Source organism: Danio rerio, chromosome 6 (genome assembly GCF_052040795.2).
Source record: "Danio rerio strain M-AB ecotype USA chromosome 6, GRCz13ab, whole genome shotgun sequence".
Taxonomy (NCBI): domain Eukaryota; kingdom Metazoa; phylum Chordata; class Actinopteri; order Cypriniformes; family Danionidae; genus Danio; species Danio rerio.
The window spans coordinates 227,034-246,153 of NC_141026.1; the positions used below are offsets into that span (position 1 = coordinate 227,034).

General features: G+C 43.7%; 2 protein-coding genes across 3 annotated transcripts in view; both read right to left on the reverse strand.

Moving 5' to 3' along the window:
* Positions 1-13,549, reverse strand: part of LOC141386149 (target of Myb1 membrane trafficking protein) — a 41,678-nt gene extending 28,129 nt beyond the window's left edge. Inside the window, exons 1-13 of one of the 2 annotated variants that reach the window (XM_087256287.1) lie at positions 13,491-13,549; positions 11,775-11,859; positions 11,609-11,687; positions 11,360-11,509; positions 10,931-11,065; positions 10,691-10,816; positions 10,487-10,603; positions 10,187-10,320; positions 9,985-10,039; positions 8,154-8,271; positions 7,888-7,957; positions 7,568-7,643; positions 7,187-7,240 (exon numbers count right to left, since the gene is read on the reverse strand). In XM_087256287.1, coding sequence (XP_087112413.1) covers positions 7,187-7,240; positions 7,568-7,643; positions 7,888-7,957; positions 8,154-8,271; positions 9,985-10,039; positions 10,187-10,320; positions 10,487-10,603; positions 10,691-10,816; positions 10,931-11,065; positions 11,360-11,509; positions 11,609-11,687; positions 11,775-11,859; positions 13,491-13,545 — 1,254 coding nt within the window. In that variant the 5' untranslated portion in view covers positions 13,546-13,549. The remainder of the gene's footprint in view (positions 1-7,186; positions 7,241-7,567; positions 7,644-7,887; positions 7,958-8,153; positions 8,272-9,984; positions 10,040-10,186; positions 10,321-10,486; positions 10,604-10,690; positions 10,817-10,930; positions 11,066-11,359; positions 11,510-11,608; positions 11,688-11,774; positions 11,860-13,490) is intronic. The other variant, XM_087256288.1, reaches the window with a different exon arrangement.
* Positions 13,550-14,191: 642 nt separating this feature from the next.
* bglapl (bone gamma-carboxyglutamate (gla) protein, like) lies at positions 14,192-15,891 on the reverse strand. Its single transcript, NM_001291889.2, is given in 4 exon segments — positions 14,192-14,764; positions 15,208-15,316; positions 15,401-15,685; positions 15,764-15,891. Coding segments are annotated over 4 exon segments (558 nt in total). The 5' UTR covers positions 15,825-15,891; the 3' UTR covers positions 14,192-14,661.
* Positions 15,892-19,120: the final 3,229 nt, after the last annotated feature.

Sequence of the window (19,120 nt, forward strand, 5' to 3'; positions counted from 1 at the left end):
GCATTACCACGACTTTTGCACTTCATTTCACTAGGCTATATATTCATTAATTGGGTTAATATTGTTTTAGACTATTTGTTTTACATTATTTGTAAATAAATAATTCATCATTTCATAAATGCAGTTAAAATACTAAATAAATTAAGGTGTGCACAGTAGATAGAATACATTGGATGACATTGGATAAGATATAGGGATGTATTTACTAAAAGGGGTAAACATTTACTGATAAAGTGGTTTTAATATCTTTTTGATTAAGCACTTTATACGTGTTACACATTCACACACAGTATTGTACATACACAGCTAAAGCATAACATTATGACCACCTTCAATTTTACATGACTGTTTTACATTATTTGTAAATAAATAATTTATCATGCAGTTAAACAACAACTTAATTTAAGGTGTATACAGTAGATAGAATACATTGGATGATACGGAATGATGTAGGGTTGTACTAACTAAAAATGGAAAATATTTAATGATAAAGTGGTTTTAATATATTATTTTCTAATTAAACACATTACAAGTGTCACATCCACAATGTACAGTATGTACTATATGCATATACATTGTATGAGCATGACATTATTACCACCGGCCTAATATTGTCCCTTCTAGTGTTTGCTGATGCACTGTATGGGACATTCCACCGAATGGGTAACATTTGATTTTATAATTTCTTAAAATTACATTTATTTTTTCATATTTTTTCAACACTGTATTTAGCAACACACATTTTTACAACACTGTATCTAGCAACACACATATTTAACTGTTTGGAATGACTATTGGGCAATCTCAGGCACCTCTGCTTTATTTTTTACAAGGTTTCAAATTTTGGAAAATGATCTATTTTTCTCAGTCCTGTTACTAAAATCAAGTTACTTTTTGAAAGGGTGTTTTAAAAAAAATGTCAACTATTTTGTCTTCCACTCACAAAAGTGTTTATCTTTAAGAAATAGTTGGTAAAATGTTTGAAAAACTTATATTTGTTACAAAAAAATTCACTAAATGTACACAAGGTGTATTTTTAAAAAATGCAAAGACATTTTTAAATTTTACAGGAGACCCAAAGTGCAAAATAAAAAATTTTAAAGTCATGTAATTAAATCAACTATTGGATAAATGATGATGACAAAAAAAAGTCACTAATTAAAAAAAAAAATATATATATATATATATATAAAATAACAGGAATGAACACCCAGTAACAGGAATGAACATCCAGACACTGTGGATGTTCAGCTTGCTCTAGTGATAACTGTGGGCTGTGTGGAGGGATGTTTGAGGGCTTCTTTTCTGTCTTTGATGTTATGGTACATCTCTCTCCACTTTTTGCGGCGTCTGCACTTTTCTCTCTGAGGTCATTGATCAGTTTCTTGCTGCCTGACTCTAGGTCCTTCCTGTATCTCTCCGACTCATTCATTCACTTTTTTTTTTTCCAGCTTAGTCCCTTTATTAATTAAGGGTCGCAGAGGAATGAACCGCCAACTTATCCAGCATAACGTTTTATGCAGCGGATGCACTTCCAGCTGCAACCCAGCACTGGGAAACATCCATACACACTCATTCACACTCATACACTAAGGCCAATTTAGCTTCTTCAATTCCCCTCTAGCACATGTGTTTGGACTGTGGGGGAAACATGAGCACCCGGAGGAAACTTACGCCAACACGGGGAGAACATGCAAACTCCACACAGAAACACCAACTGACCCAGCCGGGGCTCAAACTAGTGACCTTCTTGTTGTGAGGTGATCATGCTACCCACTGCACTACCGTGACACCCTCTTTCAGATTCCTTCTCTGAATATTTCTCTCTTCTCTGCATCATGTTGTTTACAATAAAGTTGTTGCTTTTCTGCAGCACTTACAGGTGGATTGGCACTCTGCAAGTATATAATTCATACATATAATACATGTGATACACTTACCGGCCACTTTATTAGGTACATCTTACTAGTAACTGGTTGGATCCCCTTTTGCCTTCAGATCAGCCTTAATTCTTCATGGTGTAGATTCAAAAAGCTACTGGAAATATTCCTCAGAGATTTTGCTCCATATTGACATGATAGCATCACACAGTTGCTGCAGATTTGTCGGCTGCACATCCATGATGCCAATCTCCCGTTCCACCACATCCCAAAGCTGCTCTATTGGATTGAGCTCCGGTGACTGTGGAGGCCGTTTGACTACAGTGAACTCATCGTCATGTTCAAGAAACCAGTCTGAGATGATTGAGCTTTATGACATGCTGCGTTATCCTGCTGGAAGTAGCCATCAGAAGATGGAGACACTGTGCTCATAAAGGGATGGACATGGTCAGCAGCAATACTCAGGTAGGCTGTGGCGTTGATGCTCAATTGGTACTAATGGACCCAAAGAAAATCTCCCCCACACCATTACACCACCACCACCAGCCTGAACCGCTGATACAAGGCAGGATGATCCATGCTTTCATGTTGTTGAGGCCAAATTGTGAGCTGAGCATCTGAATGTGTCAGCAGAAATGGAGACTCATCAGAGCAGCAACGTTTCTCCAATCTTCTATTGTCCAGTTTTGGTGAGTCTGTGTGAATTGTAGCCTCAGTTTCCTGTTCTTAGCTGACAGGAGCGGCACCCGGTGTGCTCTTCTGCTGCTGTAGCCCATCCGCCTCAAGGTTGGCCGTGTTGTGTGTTCAGAGATGCTCTTCTGCAGAGCTCGGTTGTAGCGAGTGCTTATTTGAGTTACTGTTGCCTTTCTATCAGCTGGAACCAGTCTGGCCATTCTCCTCTGACCTCAACAAGACATTTGCGCCCACAGAACTGCCGCTCACTGGATATTTCCTCTTTGTCGGAGCATTCTCTGTAAACCCTAGAGATGGTTGTGCGTGAAAATCCCAGTAGATCAGCAGTTTCTGAAATACTCAGAGCAGCCCGTATGACAGCAACAACCATGCCACGTTCAAAGTCTCTTAAATCCCCTTTCTTCCCTATTCTGATGCTCGCTCTGAACTGCAGCAGATCCTCTTGACCATGTCTACATGCCTAAATGTAGTGAGCTGCTGCCATGTGATTGATGGAGTAGAAATTTGCGTTAACGAGCAGCTGGTCAAGTGTACCTAATAAAGTGGCCAGTGAGTGTATATTTACAATATAAGTAATAATAACTGAAACCTAAAAGATTCAAGTAAATCGTTTTAAATTAACAATGTTTTGCATTATTATATATGCAGCAGAGAATGCAACTCACTCCTGTTACTATTACTCAATCCTGTTATGGCTTATATGAGTAACGGGACTGGGTAACAAAAATTATTAAATTCATGTTAAATAGCCACATGGCACACATGCTAATAGCATGAGGATATGGAGCAAGTTTTAGTGGTTTAAAAATTAATAAATAACATCTAAAAATAATTTAAGTAACAGTTAAGATTATTTGTTTAATAGTAAATCATTAATTGGATATAAAACTGCATGTAAATGCAAAAAAAATATTTTTTCGAAGGATTTTACACACAATATATTCTGGCAAATTTTAGACGCAGGGAGTGGGGACATGCAACAACTGCTCTTTTTTAGTGTTCTACATAGTTTTTAAAAATGATTTTAATTATTTATTCTAAATTTTGTAGTTTGTTACATTTGAAGACACTTTGATTATTACTAAAATGTATTTTAGAGTTATTTTCATGCATTTTTATACATTTAATATTCTAGGGAAATAAATGTTACCCATTCTGTGGAATGTCCCTTACATTCTGTCACCTTTCTATCAGAACCACATTAACTTCTTCAGCAGTCATGTGTGGGTCAGACGGCATGGGCCAGCTTCTACTCCCATGAGCATCAGTGCTTGGCTGCCTGTGACAAGCTCCGCTTCACAACTGTTCGCTCTTTGAACAGATTCCACTAGATGAGTGAACTGACCACTGCAGAAACACCTCACAAGAGCTGTAGTTTTGAAGATGCACTGACCCAGTCAACTTGCCATCACACTATGGCCCTTATTAAACTCACTCAAATCCTTACACTAGTGCATTTTGCTTTCCAACACATCAACTTTAAGGACAAAATGTCCTCTTCCTGCCTAATATATGCCACCTGCTAAAAGGTGCCTTGAGGAAGAGATGGTCAGTGTTGTTCACTTCACCTGTCTGTGGTCATACTGTGCTGGATCAGTGTGTACTTGGTATATCACAGCCAGTTAGCTTCAACACAACTAGCAGCCTAAACTAAGGCTCATGAGTAATGACCAGAGATGGTTGGGCCTTTGCTGTAGCTAACCTTTACCTGTAAAGCAGCTTGTCATTCATTTTAGAATTGCCTGAACTCTCAAGGACTTTAAATCGTCTCTTTTTCTTTCAAGTTGAGGACAGGGTTATCAACTGTGTTGCTATGAAATATGGGACAAAATTTGACTAGTGCAGCCATGCTAATTAGCATATGCATTCCATCATTCCATCATATTTACATTTACTGTTTAAAGGATACATTCTGTACTGTACATTATTAACAGAAATGAAGACTAAAAACTAAATCAATAAAGCCTTTTCAACACCACTGCTGCTTCAATCTGTGGAGCAACCAATAAACAAGACATTGGGAATAACGTACAGGACAAACCAGGCAAGCTCAACATATGGGATGTCCTGGCTAATACAGGGCGGCTGGCAACCTTAGTTGAGGACACGGCAACTCTACCAGTGTTTTATAATCACAATTATATATATATATATATATATATATATATATATATATATATATATATATATATATATATATAAATTGTGATTTCCTATGTATTATATTACAGTTTTAGTGTTTTAGTTTTACTTTGTGAAATACTTTGATCAACCTTGGTTGTTTTTAAATAAGGTTGACATTGAGAGCTGACATCAAGCCTGACTGGAAGAGTGTTTGAATGCTTCAGTTTATCTTGCATTACTCTTCATTTATCTCACTGGGCACACTTCACTCTCACCCAGCAGTTTTGTACATCTTTCCTCCACACCACTTCTCTAGTGAACGGCTGTTCAGCACTAATGGTGTGCATGTACTCTATAAATCTATCTACTTTTTGTTATGTCAACCTGTAAAAGTATACAGTCTTTTTTGAGTGAACACTAGGAATGGCCAGCGCTTCAGAGCAGCTGACACAGAAGCAGCTCCTTCCCCCAAGCTCCAGCTCCCTCTTAAACAAATAACTGCTCATTAAAAGCAGTATTCTACTTTCACTACTCCTATAGTGCCTCTATTATATGTACTTTTATATATTTTATTTCAAAATGTATAACACTATCTCTACCTACAGCATGATGTATTTGCACAAGTGTAAATATAATCTGTTAATATGTAAATTCAACTGTAAAATATGGTTATGTACTGCTGGTGACTGATGGGCTAGGGTGAAAAAACATTTGATAAGTTGTAGATATTATGTATTTTCAGATGTTCAGTGAGGCTCAGGTAGAATGAGTGAAATTACATTCATAGATTCATGTTGAGATTAATGTTAATTAAGATCGAATTTAATTAATGATTAATATAAACTGATATATTAAAACATCTAAACTAAACGGCCAGTGAAATGAATCGAGTCAATGATTTCATCACAGAATCATTAGTTGGGTTGAATTGATTTGTTCGAACAACCGATGCTTTCTAGAATGAACTGACGTCTTTACGAACGCTTAATTGATTCACTGATTCACTCGCTAGAATCACTTACATTGATTCGTGAGAGTCATTTTAAACGAACCTTTGTTCACGAACAGGACGCGGCTTTGTAAAGAGAATTTAGAGAGTTTTTCTTTGACTTTACTGGAAACTACAGCGACGAAACAGCACAGACAGCCTATGGAATTATAACATCAGGCAAGGTAAGACACTAAACATTTCATTATTGTTGATAGAGATGTCGAGAGGTGCAGTTTTGTCCCGCGATTTCATGGCAATCATACAGGAGTGCTTTCCCTAATGGGCTAATGCTCGTATTTGAAACAAAAGGCTTTTCAAACACCCATGATATGAATTACATTAACTTTAACATTTTAAGCGTGTTATTATGGAGTCTTGATGAACAATTTTAATGGTGTATAATTTCATATGTAATTACATTAAAGCCAGCAGTAACTCAACCAAGGTTTGTAATGTAGTAAACGTGTAGTAACATGTTCATTGGCAAATTGACTTCAGTTGGTTAATTTTCGTGAGGTAGTATTACAAACATGACATTTCAGGTTGCCAACCGGTCTCATATAGTTTAGGTTAATCATGCTTGCAGACATTCGGCTCTCCTTCCCCCTCCACAGTGTAGCAATGTGACTGAAACGGCCAATCACAAAAATTCCCCAGCGAGGGAGCAGCCGTCCAATGAAAAAAATCCGCTCTCACTCTAGCTCCTCCTCCCGGGATTTTTGATGCAGTACACGTGTGTGACCGATGAGGGAGCTCGCGGTCATAAGGCAAAACACCAATTTTCAGTTTTACTATTGCTGTGAGGACTTTTGCTGAAATTTGCACAGTATCAAGTATAGGCCATTTGGAGGCCATTAAAGCATTTTTATTGTGAGGACCACCTAAATTGTCCTCACAAAGAAAAATGTCCTCACAACATTGGTTGTTTCTCAATAGTTGGTCCTCACAAGTATAGCAAAACCAACACACACACACACACACACACACACACACACACACACTCGATTATTAACCATCACCTGATAAGTAAAATCAAGCCAACAGCCCTCAGTGGAGACACTTTACAGTAAGCTGACATCAGTTAATGTGTTACTGAAGACACACACACACACACACACACACACACAGCTCAGTGTTCATGGTCAGCTGGGGTCAGCTCTGCTGTGTTAATGATGTTATCTCCAGCTCAGTGTTCATCAGCTCATCTTTAATTAGCTAAACCCTTCAGTAGCGGGGTCTCCACTGAGCGCTTCCCCGTCAATATGATGATTATCGGCTGCTGATTCTCCACTGAGCGCTGACTGTAAAGTGTCTCCAGCTCATTCAACACAGCCCAGATCCTGATCGTGAAGCACACCTGAGACTGAACGTCTGCACTCATACACCTGCTGCCTGGGCTCATGCTGCAATCAGTGTGTGTGTGTGTGTGTGTGTGTGTGTGTGTGTGTGTGTGTGTGTGTTTAATTGATGCATGTAGAGGTGTGACGCGAAAACCCACCAGACCCTCACTGTAAATCCACTGACTCTGACGGACCCAGTCACTGCCAGCAGCCTTTACACACACACACACACACACACACACACACACACACACACACACACACACACACACACACACATACATAGTTTTATACACACACACACACACACTCTCAAATAGAAACATACATACACATAGATATACACACATACACAGACACACAGATACATAAACACAGATGACAAGACACACACACACACACACACACACACACAGAGACACACACTGAGACTCCAGTATTTTTAATGCAGTAATACACACACACGTGTTCAGAATGAGGGTTATGGCTGTGTGAGTGTATGTGTGTGTGTGTGTGTGTGTGTATGTGTGTTCACTGACCCCTGCTGTAACCTGCAGACGTGAATCCAGAGCCTCAGCAAGACCCTCCACTGCACCGGGGTCCTCGTACCGCACACTGGACACACACACACACACACACACACACACACACCATTATCATCATTATCAACATAACACACACACACACACACAGACGCTCATGTTGGTTTTCATATCTTGGTCTTTCATAACCGGAAGCTGCTGAATATTGAGTAGGGGGCGGAGATTTAATATTTAGCTCCTCCTCTCATCTTTCACGAATAGTTAGAGGGGCGTGGTTAAGCTGTGACAAGGAGAGATGAAGACTTCACTACACACACCTCTTCCTCTGTTCAGCCAGAGAACTGCTCCTCGTCTGAGCAAACATGTCAAACTCCACGTCTTCACCAGCTGAAACACACACACACACACACACACACACACACACACACACACACACACACAATTTAAGTGAAGACCATTGACGCCTCACAAGTACATCTAAACCGAAACACACACACACACACACACACACACACACACACACACACACACACACACACACACACACACACACACACACACACACACACACACAGACTCTCACCTGAGCTGCTGTTGTGTTTGGCTGGAGGGCGGGGCTGAGCTTGACTGACAGCTGGCGCAGTGTTCTGATTGGCTGACTGAGACTCAGGGTTGAAGTCGATCAGGTTTCCTGTCTCAGTCTGATCAGAACATCATCAGAATCAGATCATCAGCTCATATTCAGTGTGTGTGTGTGTGTGAGTGTGTGTGAGTGTGTGTGTGTGTGTGTGTTTGGCAGAACTCTATTGGAGTAGCTCCGCCCACAGTAAGTTGTGATTGGTCTAAATCCTTCTCTACATGTATATGGAGCAGCTCTTCAGTAAATGAACTGATAGTGAACAGTAATCTTCAGAGCGGGTCTGATGCAGGGGAACACCTGTAGTGTAGTGTAGTGTAGTGTTGTGTAGTGTAGTGTAGTGTGGTGTAGTGTGGTGTAGTGTTGTGTAGTGTGGTGTGGTGTAGTGTGGTGTGGTGTGGTGTAGTGTAGTGTAGTGATCCTCCACAAAGCTTCAACAGGGATTAAAACACTCTATACTACAGCTCTGCTGAATGCTGGATTCTGATTGGCTGCTGGTCATTCTCAGGTGTTTGGTTATTGTCAGATAAAGGCACAGCTAAAGTAGTTCCGGCAGGTTTAGAGCGCATTAACACACAGCTCAGGTGTATCTGCTCTGCTCAGGTGTGCAGGATTGTCTAGCTAGAGGAGTGATGTTCACAGCTGAACACTTGAAGTAGTTTAAATAATTGAAGCACTTGGAGAAGTTTGAGGCAGTTATACCTGGACATGTCAGCAGGTTTCTAGTGTGGATTGACGTGTGTTTTTGCTAGGCTGTTGATAGGGGGTCTGAGTGGTTGCTAGGTGTTGCTAAGTGGTTGCTTGAGTGTTCTGAGTGGTTGCTCAGGTGTTGCTAGGCAGTTGTTAGGATGTTTCGAGTAGTTGCTAGGCAGTTGCTAGGGTATTTTGACTGGTTGTTAAGGTGTTTCCAGGCAGTTGCTAGGGTGTTTCAGGTAGTTGTTAAGGTGTTGCTAGGTGGTTGCTAAGGTGCTGCTATGTAGTTGAAAGTTGCTGCTATGCAGTTGCTAGAGTGTTCTGAGTAGTTGCTAAGGCGTTGCTAGGGTGTTTCATGTAGTTGCTGAGATGTCGCTAGATAGTTGCTAGGGTGTTCTGAGTGATTGATAGGTGTTGCAAGGCAGTTGCTAAGGTGTTGCTAGGTGGTTGCTAGGGTGTTCTGGGTAGTTTCCAGGTTGTTCTGATTGGTTGCTAGACAATTGATAAGATATTGCTAGGTGGTTGCTAAGATGTTGCTAGGAGGTTGCTAAGGTGTTGCTAAGATGTTCTAGGTCATTGCTAAGGTGTTGCTGGGTGGTTGCTAAGCTGTGCTTATTGGTTTGCTGGCAGTTGCTAAGGCATTGCTAGTTGGCTTCTAAGGTATTCTAGGTCTTTGCTAAGGTAATGATAGGTGGTTTCTAGGCGATTGCTAAGGCGTTGCTAGTTGGTTGCTAATTTGTTGCTAGGGTGTGCTGAGTGGTGGTTAAAGCGTTGCTAGATCATTGCTAAGGTGTTGCTAGGTGGTTGCTAAGGTGTTGTGAGTAGTTGCTAGGCAGTTGCTAACATAAATTAGCATGGCTCTAGTATGATTTAGCATGTTTCTAGCAATAATTAGCATGTTTTTGGCATGGTTTTAGGAGGTTCAGTAGTGTGACAGTGTGTTGGCCTTCTCCATCCTCCGTCATGATATATATATGTTAATCTGCCGTCGTCAACTGTTCCTCACTCAAGCTGCACTTTAAATCCCTCTGGATGGAAATGACGGAGAAGATGTTGTGTCGGCAGAGATGTGTGTGTGTGTTACCTGCGCCTGCTGCTGCTCTTCTGTGTGTGTTTTCTGCATGTTCAGCCTGTCGAACCTTTAACAGACACACACACACACACACACACACACACACACACACACACACACACACACACACACACACACACACAGAGAGAGAGGTGAGGTGAGGTGTTGGAGTGCTGCAGCAGTGATCAGCCTCTGCTCTGGTCCCTCACTGCACCTCTGGTAGCGGATGAAGGCGTTGTTGAGCTCATCATTGAGCAGCAGCAGCTCCCCGATCAGATCATCCTCAGACACATGAGGGATCAGCTCCACCACACGCTGCTGCATCTGCACACACACTGAATACAGCTGCTGCTCACACACACACACACGCGCACACACAAAAATACACATGCATATACAAACACACACACACACACACACACACACACACACACACACACACATAAACAAAAATGTGTTAGAAATGATCAAACTAGTACATGACAGTCTCACACACACACACACACACACACACCTGCAGCAGCTCTGCGTCTGCCGCTGTGGTCTCTCCAGGTTTGGTGTGGTTCAGCATCTCCGTCAGCACAGTCAGGTTCCCTCTGACCAGATCCAGCTCAGACCGCAGCTTCAGCTTCTGGAGGAGCACAGGAGAGCAGATCACCTGACCGCAGCGCACACCTCTCACCTGTGTGTGTGTGTGTGTGTGTGCATGTGTTTGTACCTCCTCAGTTGACGCTGGACTCGTGTGTGCGTGTGATTGGCCGGCCGGAGGGTCATGTGATGCTGGAGTGGAGCTGCTGGAGTCAGGTGGAGATGAAGTGTGTGTGCTGCTGTTTTCTACAATACTCTGACAAATACACACACACACACGCACGCAACTCGTTTGTCAGATCTTAGACAGATTTCTGTTTGAGCATCTGCATCGTGTGTGTGTGTGTGTGTGTGTGTGTGTGTGTTTTACCCGGCTGGGTGTGTGTATGGGGGAGAGAGAGTCCAGATCCGTCATGGGGAACTCCAGGCCTCTGCTCTTCAGATCGTCATACACACACACAACACCCGACAGAGACGGATTGTTTCGGAAGGCATCGGCCCACGCCTGCAACACAGAACACCACACACACACACACACACACACACACACACATTGCAGCGCATTAAAGTCGTGCTTTTCAACCCTGTTCCTGCAGACACACAACAGCACGTGTGTCGTCCGTCTCCCTCATCGGACCCCTTCACTACAGGTGTTGGGGTCTCCACTGATGAGCTGATTGAGGGGTGTTTGATCAGGGAGAGCTTGAACACGTGCTGTTGGGTGCCTTCAGGAACAGGGTTGGGAAACACTGCATTACACACACACACACACACACACACACACTCCATGGCGCAGCACCTGTATGAGGCTGAGCACTCTCTCCTGGAGGATCATGGGAGGGTTGTTTTTGGGCAGGATGGCGCGCACCAGCACTCCCTCCACAAACTCTCGAGCGCAGACGTACACATGGAAGCGGTGGCCGCAGTTCTTCACACACGTCTCCAGCACCTGAAACACACACCACAGACCATCACACATCAGCTGCTAGAGGACGAACACACACACACACACACAGATGAAAACACACACACACACACACACACTCACAGTCAGTGCCAGCATCACCTCCCTGAAGTTCTTATTACCCACAATCCTCTTCTTCAAAGCCTTCGCTGCATCCTTGGGCCTGAAAGACACACACACACACACACACACACGTTCAGAAGGCAAACACAGATGTATAATGACAGTGACTGAAGTGATGTTGGCGCACCCGTCATCCGTCTCATTGATGATGTCACAGATCTCCAGATTCAGACTCCAGTCCTCTGCCTGCAGCGCTGCGCTCGTGGCCTTCTCTACACACACACACACACACACACACACACACAATAGAGGTCTGTTTCAGAAAGCAGTTGAGGTGGAACTGTGAGCATGTAACCCTGATCTGTGGGAACTCCAGACTCTCTCAGGACGGCAGCAGCTCAGAGCGGAGAGAGCATCAGTCCAGCTCAGAGTCCATCACTGAGCTCACTCTCTGACCCCGCTCAATCCACAGCGGCTCCTGCTCTCCACACTCACTCACGCAAACACAAATGAAGAAAATCTAATTCAAAACTATTCTACACGGCATATACAATTCAGATTTATTTAATTACAACTGTCAATAATTCAAATGAACACAGTTCAAATTCAGATTGTTTTGGCATATTATTAGCTCCATACACACACTCCCTTTCTCACCCATACACACTCATTCACACACACACACACACACACACACACACACACACACACTCACACACTCTATGGCCGGTTTAGTTGATCAGTTCCCCTATAGCGCATGTGTTTGGACTGTGGGGGAAACCGGAGCACCCGGAGGAAACCCACACCAACACGGGGAGAACATGCAAACTCCACACAGAAACACCAACTGACCCAGCCGAGACTCAAACCAGAGACCTGAGTGCTGTGAGGCCACACTACTGAGCCACCGTATCATTTATTATATATATATATATAAAATAATAATAATGATAAACTTTAGAATATATAACACACACACACACACACACACATATATATATATATATATATATATATATATATATATATATATATATATATATATATATATATATATAAAATAAAGTTTATCATTATTATTATTATTTTTTATTTATAGTTTTATTATGTTTTCTCTGCATTGTAAAATAACAGTGGAGCACTCAAAATTTTGAATACTTTTAAATACTTTTTTAAATAAAGTTTATAAAGTAGTTTTCTGACGTCATGAGAAAAATGTCACAACACAAAAACAACATTTACACACAGTTAAATCTAAACCACGTCATTAAAGCAAACATTCGCTTCACCCAGCTGAGACCTCTCTCTCTCTCACACACACACACACACACACACACACACACACACACACACACACACACACACACACACACACACACACACACACCCTCTCTCCTTCATGTGACTGTCAGCTGCTTTAGAGCGCATTCTTTCAGCGTTGCTTTAGTAAAATGACGGCTCAACACCGAAGAGGACAGAGAGAGGCTGTAAGAGGAAGCCTCGGTGTTCAGTCCAGCAGTCCTCGAGCGACTCTGACAGTTCCGGAACTCCGCGAACTTTGCCCAGTTATGACTGCAGGTTATGACAAGTGCTCATATTCAGCCTCAGCTCTGAAACTACAGTCTCTAATACAATAATAATGAAACACACACACACACACACACACACACACACACACACACACACACACACACACACACACACACACACACACACACACACACACACACACACTGAGGATCGGAGTCATTCACTCAGATATTAATGGATCTTTCGCGGACTCGGTTCAGTGTTCAGAATCAGACGCGCGATGCGAATCATACAGAATCCAGGAGAGAGAGAGAGAGAGTCAGGGTAAAACCATGTATAAATAAAGAAATAAATACTGAGAATAAAGACTTACGGATCCTCTGACCGACCGGAGAGGAAAACGCGCTGCCGATGAGAAACTCCATCATCTGTGCGGATAAACTGCTGCGCGCGCGCACATCCACTGAACCATGAACGCGCGCTCCCGCGGAGGAAGTGATCGATCCAGAGCGCGCGTCATTTATAGCGGGAAAAATGAAATATTTGGAGCTGTTCATTTACAAATACATGGACAAATGTTTCAGTTTTTTTATTAGGGGTATAATTTATGATTAAAGGAGACCTGTTATGCAAAAATCACTCTAATAACAGGTTTAAACCCAGTTGTTTGTGTGTGTGTGTGTGTGTGTGTGTCAGCAGTGTGTGAATATCTCCAGCCTCTAATGATCAACATGATTTAATTGTGTTTGTTCTAATCAGACTTGATGCAGGAACACTGTGATTGACATTCCCACTTTGTACGTGTCATCAAAGGGGGAAAGCCCCGCCCACTAGTGCCCACCTCTCCTTCATTAGCATAAACAGCAGCCCTGAGTGAGAAGCAGCCGTCTGTCACTCACTCTCTCTCCTCCAGCTGATTGATCAGGAGTCTCCACAGTGGAATGAACCACCATTACTCTGACACGTGTGTGTATAATTGTGCTGTGAGCGACTCACTCGATCTGTTCTGTGTGATTGAACAATTACAGACACCTTCAGTTCATCAGCACACAAAATTAACCCGACACATTAATATTCACATATTTAAACTTTTATTGTAAATGACCTATACAAGTATTATGTGCACAAAAATAACGTATTATTGACAAAAATGTCAACAGCTTCAGGTAACATGTCGACCTCATGTTTATATACAGCACATGACAGAGGAGCATCCGTCTGCAGAGAATTCACAACAATCATTCATTCACTACTTCACAAATCTAGCTAATGCGACTTATTCATATTTATATATGCTTCCTTATACTATATCTGCACACACACGGGCGTCATATCTTCAAGCTAAACACACTTCAGCAGAATCATTGCACTGATCGTGTCTCAATCCCTGTGAAGCTGAAGCAGCCGTGAGGATTTCCCACAGCGAGCCTGAAACCCCAGCGCTGTGTTCTGCCAAACACCACACTACATCAGTCAGGACAGCTGCTGAAGACATCCTCAGCTCAGTATGAAGACATAATTACTGTGTGTGTGTGTGTGTGTGTTTAATATGGAATTTTTCCATAGTATGCAGTGTAAGCCGCTACGATCCCGGCGGTCTCAGCCATGTGTTCACAGGCCAGATTAACCTCACACACCTCTCGCAAACTGAGGGAGAGAAAGAGGAGAACACACTGAGAATCACACACTGATGCTGCTCCTCACACACACACACACACACACACACACACACACACACACGCGCACACAAACACACACATACACATACACACACAAACACACGCACACACACACACACACACACACACACACTCACACTCACACACACGCTGGTACTTCAGCTCAAAATTATAACTGTAAAAATTAGAATACTTTATCAATAATGTATTGAATAAGATCATCACATCCCATAACTGATCAATAATCAATACCAGATGAAGATGCAGAACGGGGGGAACCGCAGTAGCTTCACTGTGGGCATGTGAATATATTAATGTGCGTGTGTGTGTGTGTTTATATGAACGTCTGTGTGTGTGTGTTTATATGTATGTGTGTGTGTTTATATTGGTGTGTGTGTGTGTGTGACTGACCTCTCCAGCTGCACAGGTGTGAGGTCAGCTGCAGGTGTTCCTGCTCTCCGGCGGCGCAGCAGTGATGCAGCAACACTCCGCTTCAGCAGCACATGAGGAGCAGGAGTGCCTGAAGACGGACACAACACACACACATCACTCTGTTACTCAAAACTAAAGCGCACACACACACACACACTCAGCTGTATCTCACCTTCAGCACTGGCAGAGTTTGACTCAGAGGAGGAAGAGGAGGAGTCTGAAGCGGAGTCAGATGTGGAGTCAGATGCAGAATCAGAAGTGGAGTCAGAAGTGGAGTCTGATGCGGAGTCTGATGCGGAGTCTGATGCGGAGTTGGACTCTGAGGAAGCGGAATCAGAGTCTGAGGCAGATGATGATGATGATGAGGACGATGAAGAGGCAGTGTCTACCGGAGCTCCAGTTTCAGGAACCACAACATCCACAGCCACTTCAGCAGCAGGTTCAGCCTCTGTGTACACTACACACACACACACACATTGTTAAGAGTTCACACACACATACAAACACACACACACACACACTCAGTGATTCTCACCTCCCATGGATGCGCACACAGACAGCAGAGCGCAGATGCTCAGGAGCCCCAGAGTCTTCATGGTTCAGCAGGTGCTGTTTCTGCTCTCAGCGGAGATGAGTGTGTGTGTGTGTGTGTGTCTGTCTGTCGTCCGTCTGATGAGCTGTGTGTTTATACTCTCTCCGTCACCCACACACACTGCGGCCACAGCTCCTGATTGGTTTGAGAGTCCAGTGTCGTCCATGCCTCTTTCTGCATTCCAGGATCAACACACACACGTTCCAGCGCCCACAGCCTGGCAAACACACACACACACACACACACACACACACACACGTTCCTGTATGGTGGTGGGGACTCAGAGCTGTACTGTGTCTGCTGTACGGCTCCTCTCAGTGAACACGGCAGCTTCACCTCAGATTGGGTCGCCACAGTGACACGAGTCCCCACGAGTCTGTGTGCATTCAGGTCCCCACAGGGACACAAAAACAAGTATACACTCACACTCAATCACACACAAACACACACTCTCAAACCCACACTCAAACAGACTTTCTCACTGACACAGACACACATTTATTCACTCACACAGACACACACACACACACACACTCACTCACAATCATTCACACTCACTCGCAATCACTCACACACACACTCACTCATACACTCACACACTAACACTCACTCACGTAATCAAAAACAAATTCACACACACACACACACACACACCCACTCTCAAACACAGATTCTCTCTCTCACACACACTCATTCATTCACTTACCCTCACACATACACATATTAAAAAACAAATTCTTTGTCAAATAAACAAACACACACACACACACACTAGAAAACACACTCACTCAAACACAGACTCTCTCATTCACTCTCAAACACACAACTCAAAAACAAACTCTCACACTCACACAGACACAAACTACACACACATGAACACACACTCAGACTCTCAAACACACACACACACTCAAACACACAACACGCACACAAAAACAGACTCTCTCACAAACACACACTGACACACCCACACTTGAACAGACTCTCTTTCTCACACACAAACACACACGCATATTCGCACACTCACACAAACTACACAAACATTAACACACACTTAAACACAGACTCAAACATAGTCTGCTTCACATACACTCACACACACACACACACACATACTCATACATATACTCACTTACACACACACACACTCATTCATTCACTCAGTCATACACACACTCAAACATAAACTCTCTCTCTCTCACACACACACACACACACAAACACACCTAAGTTAGCCAAACCGCTAGCACACATGCCCCGTCGGTGTGTGTGTGTGTGCCACCGCTGGTCTCCTGCCATCTGTGTGGGGACTGTAGGCGACGCTTCTAAATGTAAAGCGTGAGTTTCCTCTGAACTGCAGGAGCGCAGAGTTCCAGACGGACAGAACCTGACGGGAGACTCACCACTGTTACACAACAGCTCAACACACTGACTCCAGATCAGCAGGTTCACAACAAGAGCCTATACACACACACACACACACACACACACACACACACACACACACACAGCATGGCAGTGAACAAAAGTGGGTCACATCCTCTGGAACATGTGATTAGGGTTTGGGGGATCCCCCATAATGCTCCACTTCACACACACATGGCACACATATAGAGGTTTAATTGAGAACAGAGCAGTGTGTGTGTGTGTGTGTGTGTTCTTATTTCAGCTCAGAATAATGACCCAGAGCTCCACCAACATGTGTTCTGTACTCCTGGGCCTGATGCAGACACATTTATCCCACATCTGGCTCGACCCCGCAGTAAATATGTTTGGAAAGCAGCGGCTGGATTTAACGCAGGGGCCGCTCTGGGGCAGGTGTGCTGCTGGAGACGCTTCAGACTCGGTGTGTGCAGAGTTCAGTTCAGCCGTCTCCAACACACTGACCTGGAGAATCAACACACCTGAAGAACTCCACCGGTCTGAGATCATCTGCAGAGCTGCGGCCCTCCAGGAGCTGAGGGGGACACCTGAGATGATCTCCAGCACTGAAGACCTGTCAGTGATGAACACACACTGCTGACCAATCACACCGGCCCGCTCTGCTGATGATGGACAACACACACTCAGATGGAGGACAGCAGATAGAAGCGCACAGGCAGAGATGTGACCTGTCCTGACCCGTGTGTGTGTGTGTGTGTGTGTGTGTGTGTGTGTGTGTGTGAGATGAGTTTTGGCCTCTCTGCTGTGTAATTTCCATGTCTAGTTGTGTTTAGTGCACTGGGTTTGTTTAGTGACTGTGTCTCTGTGGAAAGTTGCTCAGGAACACAGCAGCAGTGTGTGTGTGTGTGTGTGTGTGTGTGTGTGTGTGTGTGTGTGTGTGTGTGTTGTTCAGTGCTGTTCATCCACCTTGTAATTTCCAGTGTTGTGTGGATGGAGAAGTCTGTGCTTCCTGCTGCAGAGAAAGTTCATCCAGAACTAAATGAAGAGAACTGAAGAACCAAACACTCGTCTGATGAGGAGATCTGATGCTGCCGACACACACACACACACACACACACACACACACACACACACACACACACACAATCCAACACAACACACAGACAGACAGACAGACAGCAGGTTAGACAGACAGACAGCTCTTCAGGTCGGCTGGAGAGTCAGATGTAGAGGGCGACAGGGTTCATGTAGTGCAGCGGTCAGATGTGGCTTTACTCTGGTATCCGCCATCACTGCAGACACCACAAACAAACCCCTCAGACCACAGCGTGTGTGTGTGTGTGTGTGTGTGTGTGTTATATAAAGGCAGTATACAGATTGTTTGAGTATTTCTGAGGCGTATGTCTGCAAACTTCCGCTAATTACAGTGAGAGCTGCTCTGTTTTTAGCTGCTGATGTTTTGAGCAGAGCGGACTCTCACTGAGAACTCGACCCTGATCTCAGCGTTATATAATCACCTGACAATCACAGGAGCTCCGCATCTTCATATCAGCAAACACTCATGATCTTCTCTTCAATCATTAAATGTGGAGCAACACAGTGGCTTAGTGGTTAGCACTGTTGCCTCACAGTAAGAAGGTCTCTGGTTTGAGTCTCGGCTGGGTCAGTTGGTGTTTCTGTGTGGAGTTTGCATGTTCTCCCCGTGTTGGTGTGGGTTTCCTCCGGGTGCTCCGGTTTCCCCCACAGTCCAAACACATGCGCTATAGGGGAACTGATCAACTACACTGGCCGTAGTGCATGAGAATGAGCGTGTATGGGTGTTTCCCAGCACTGGGTTGCAGTTGAAAGGGCATCCGCTACATAAAACATATGCTGGAATAGTTGGCGGTTCATTACACCCTTGATGAAAAAAGAGCA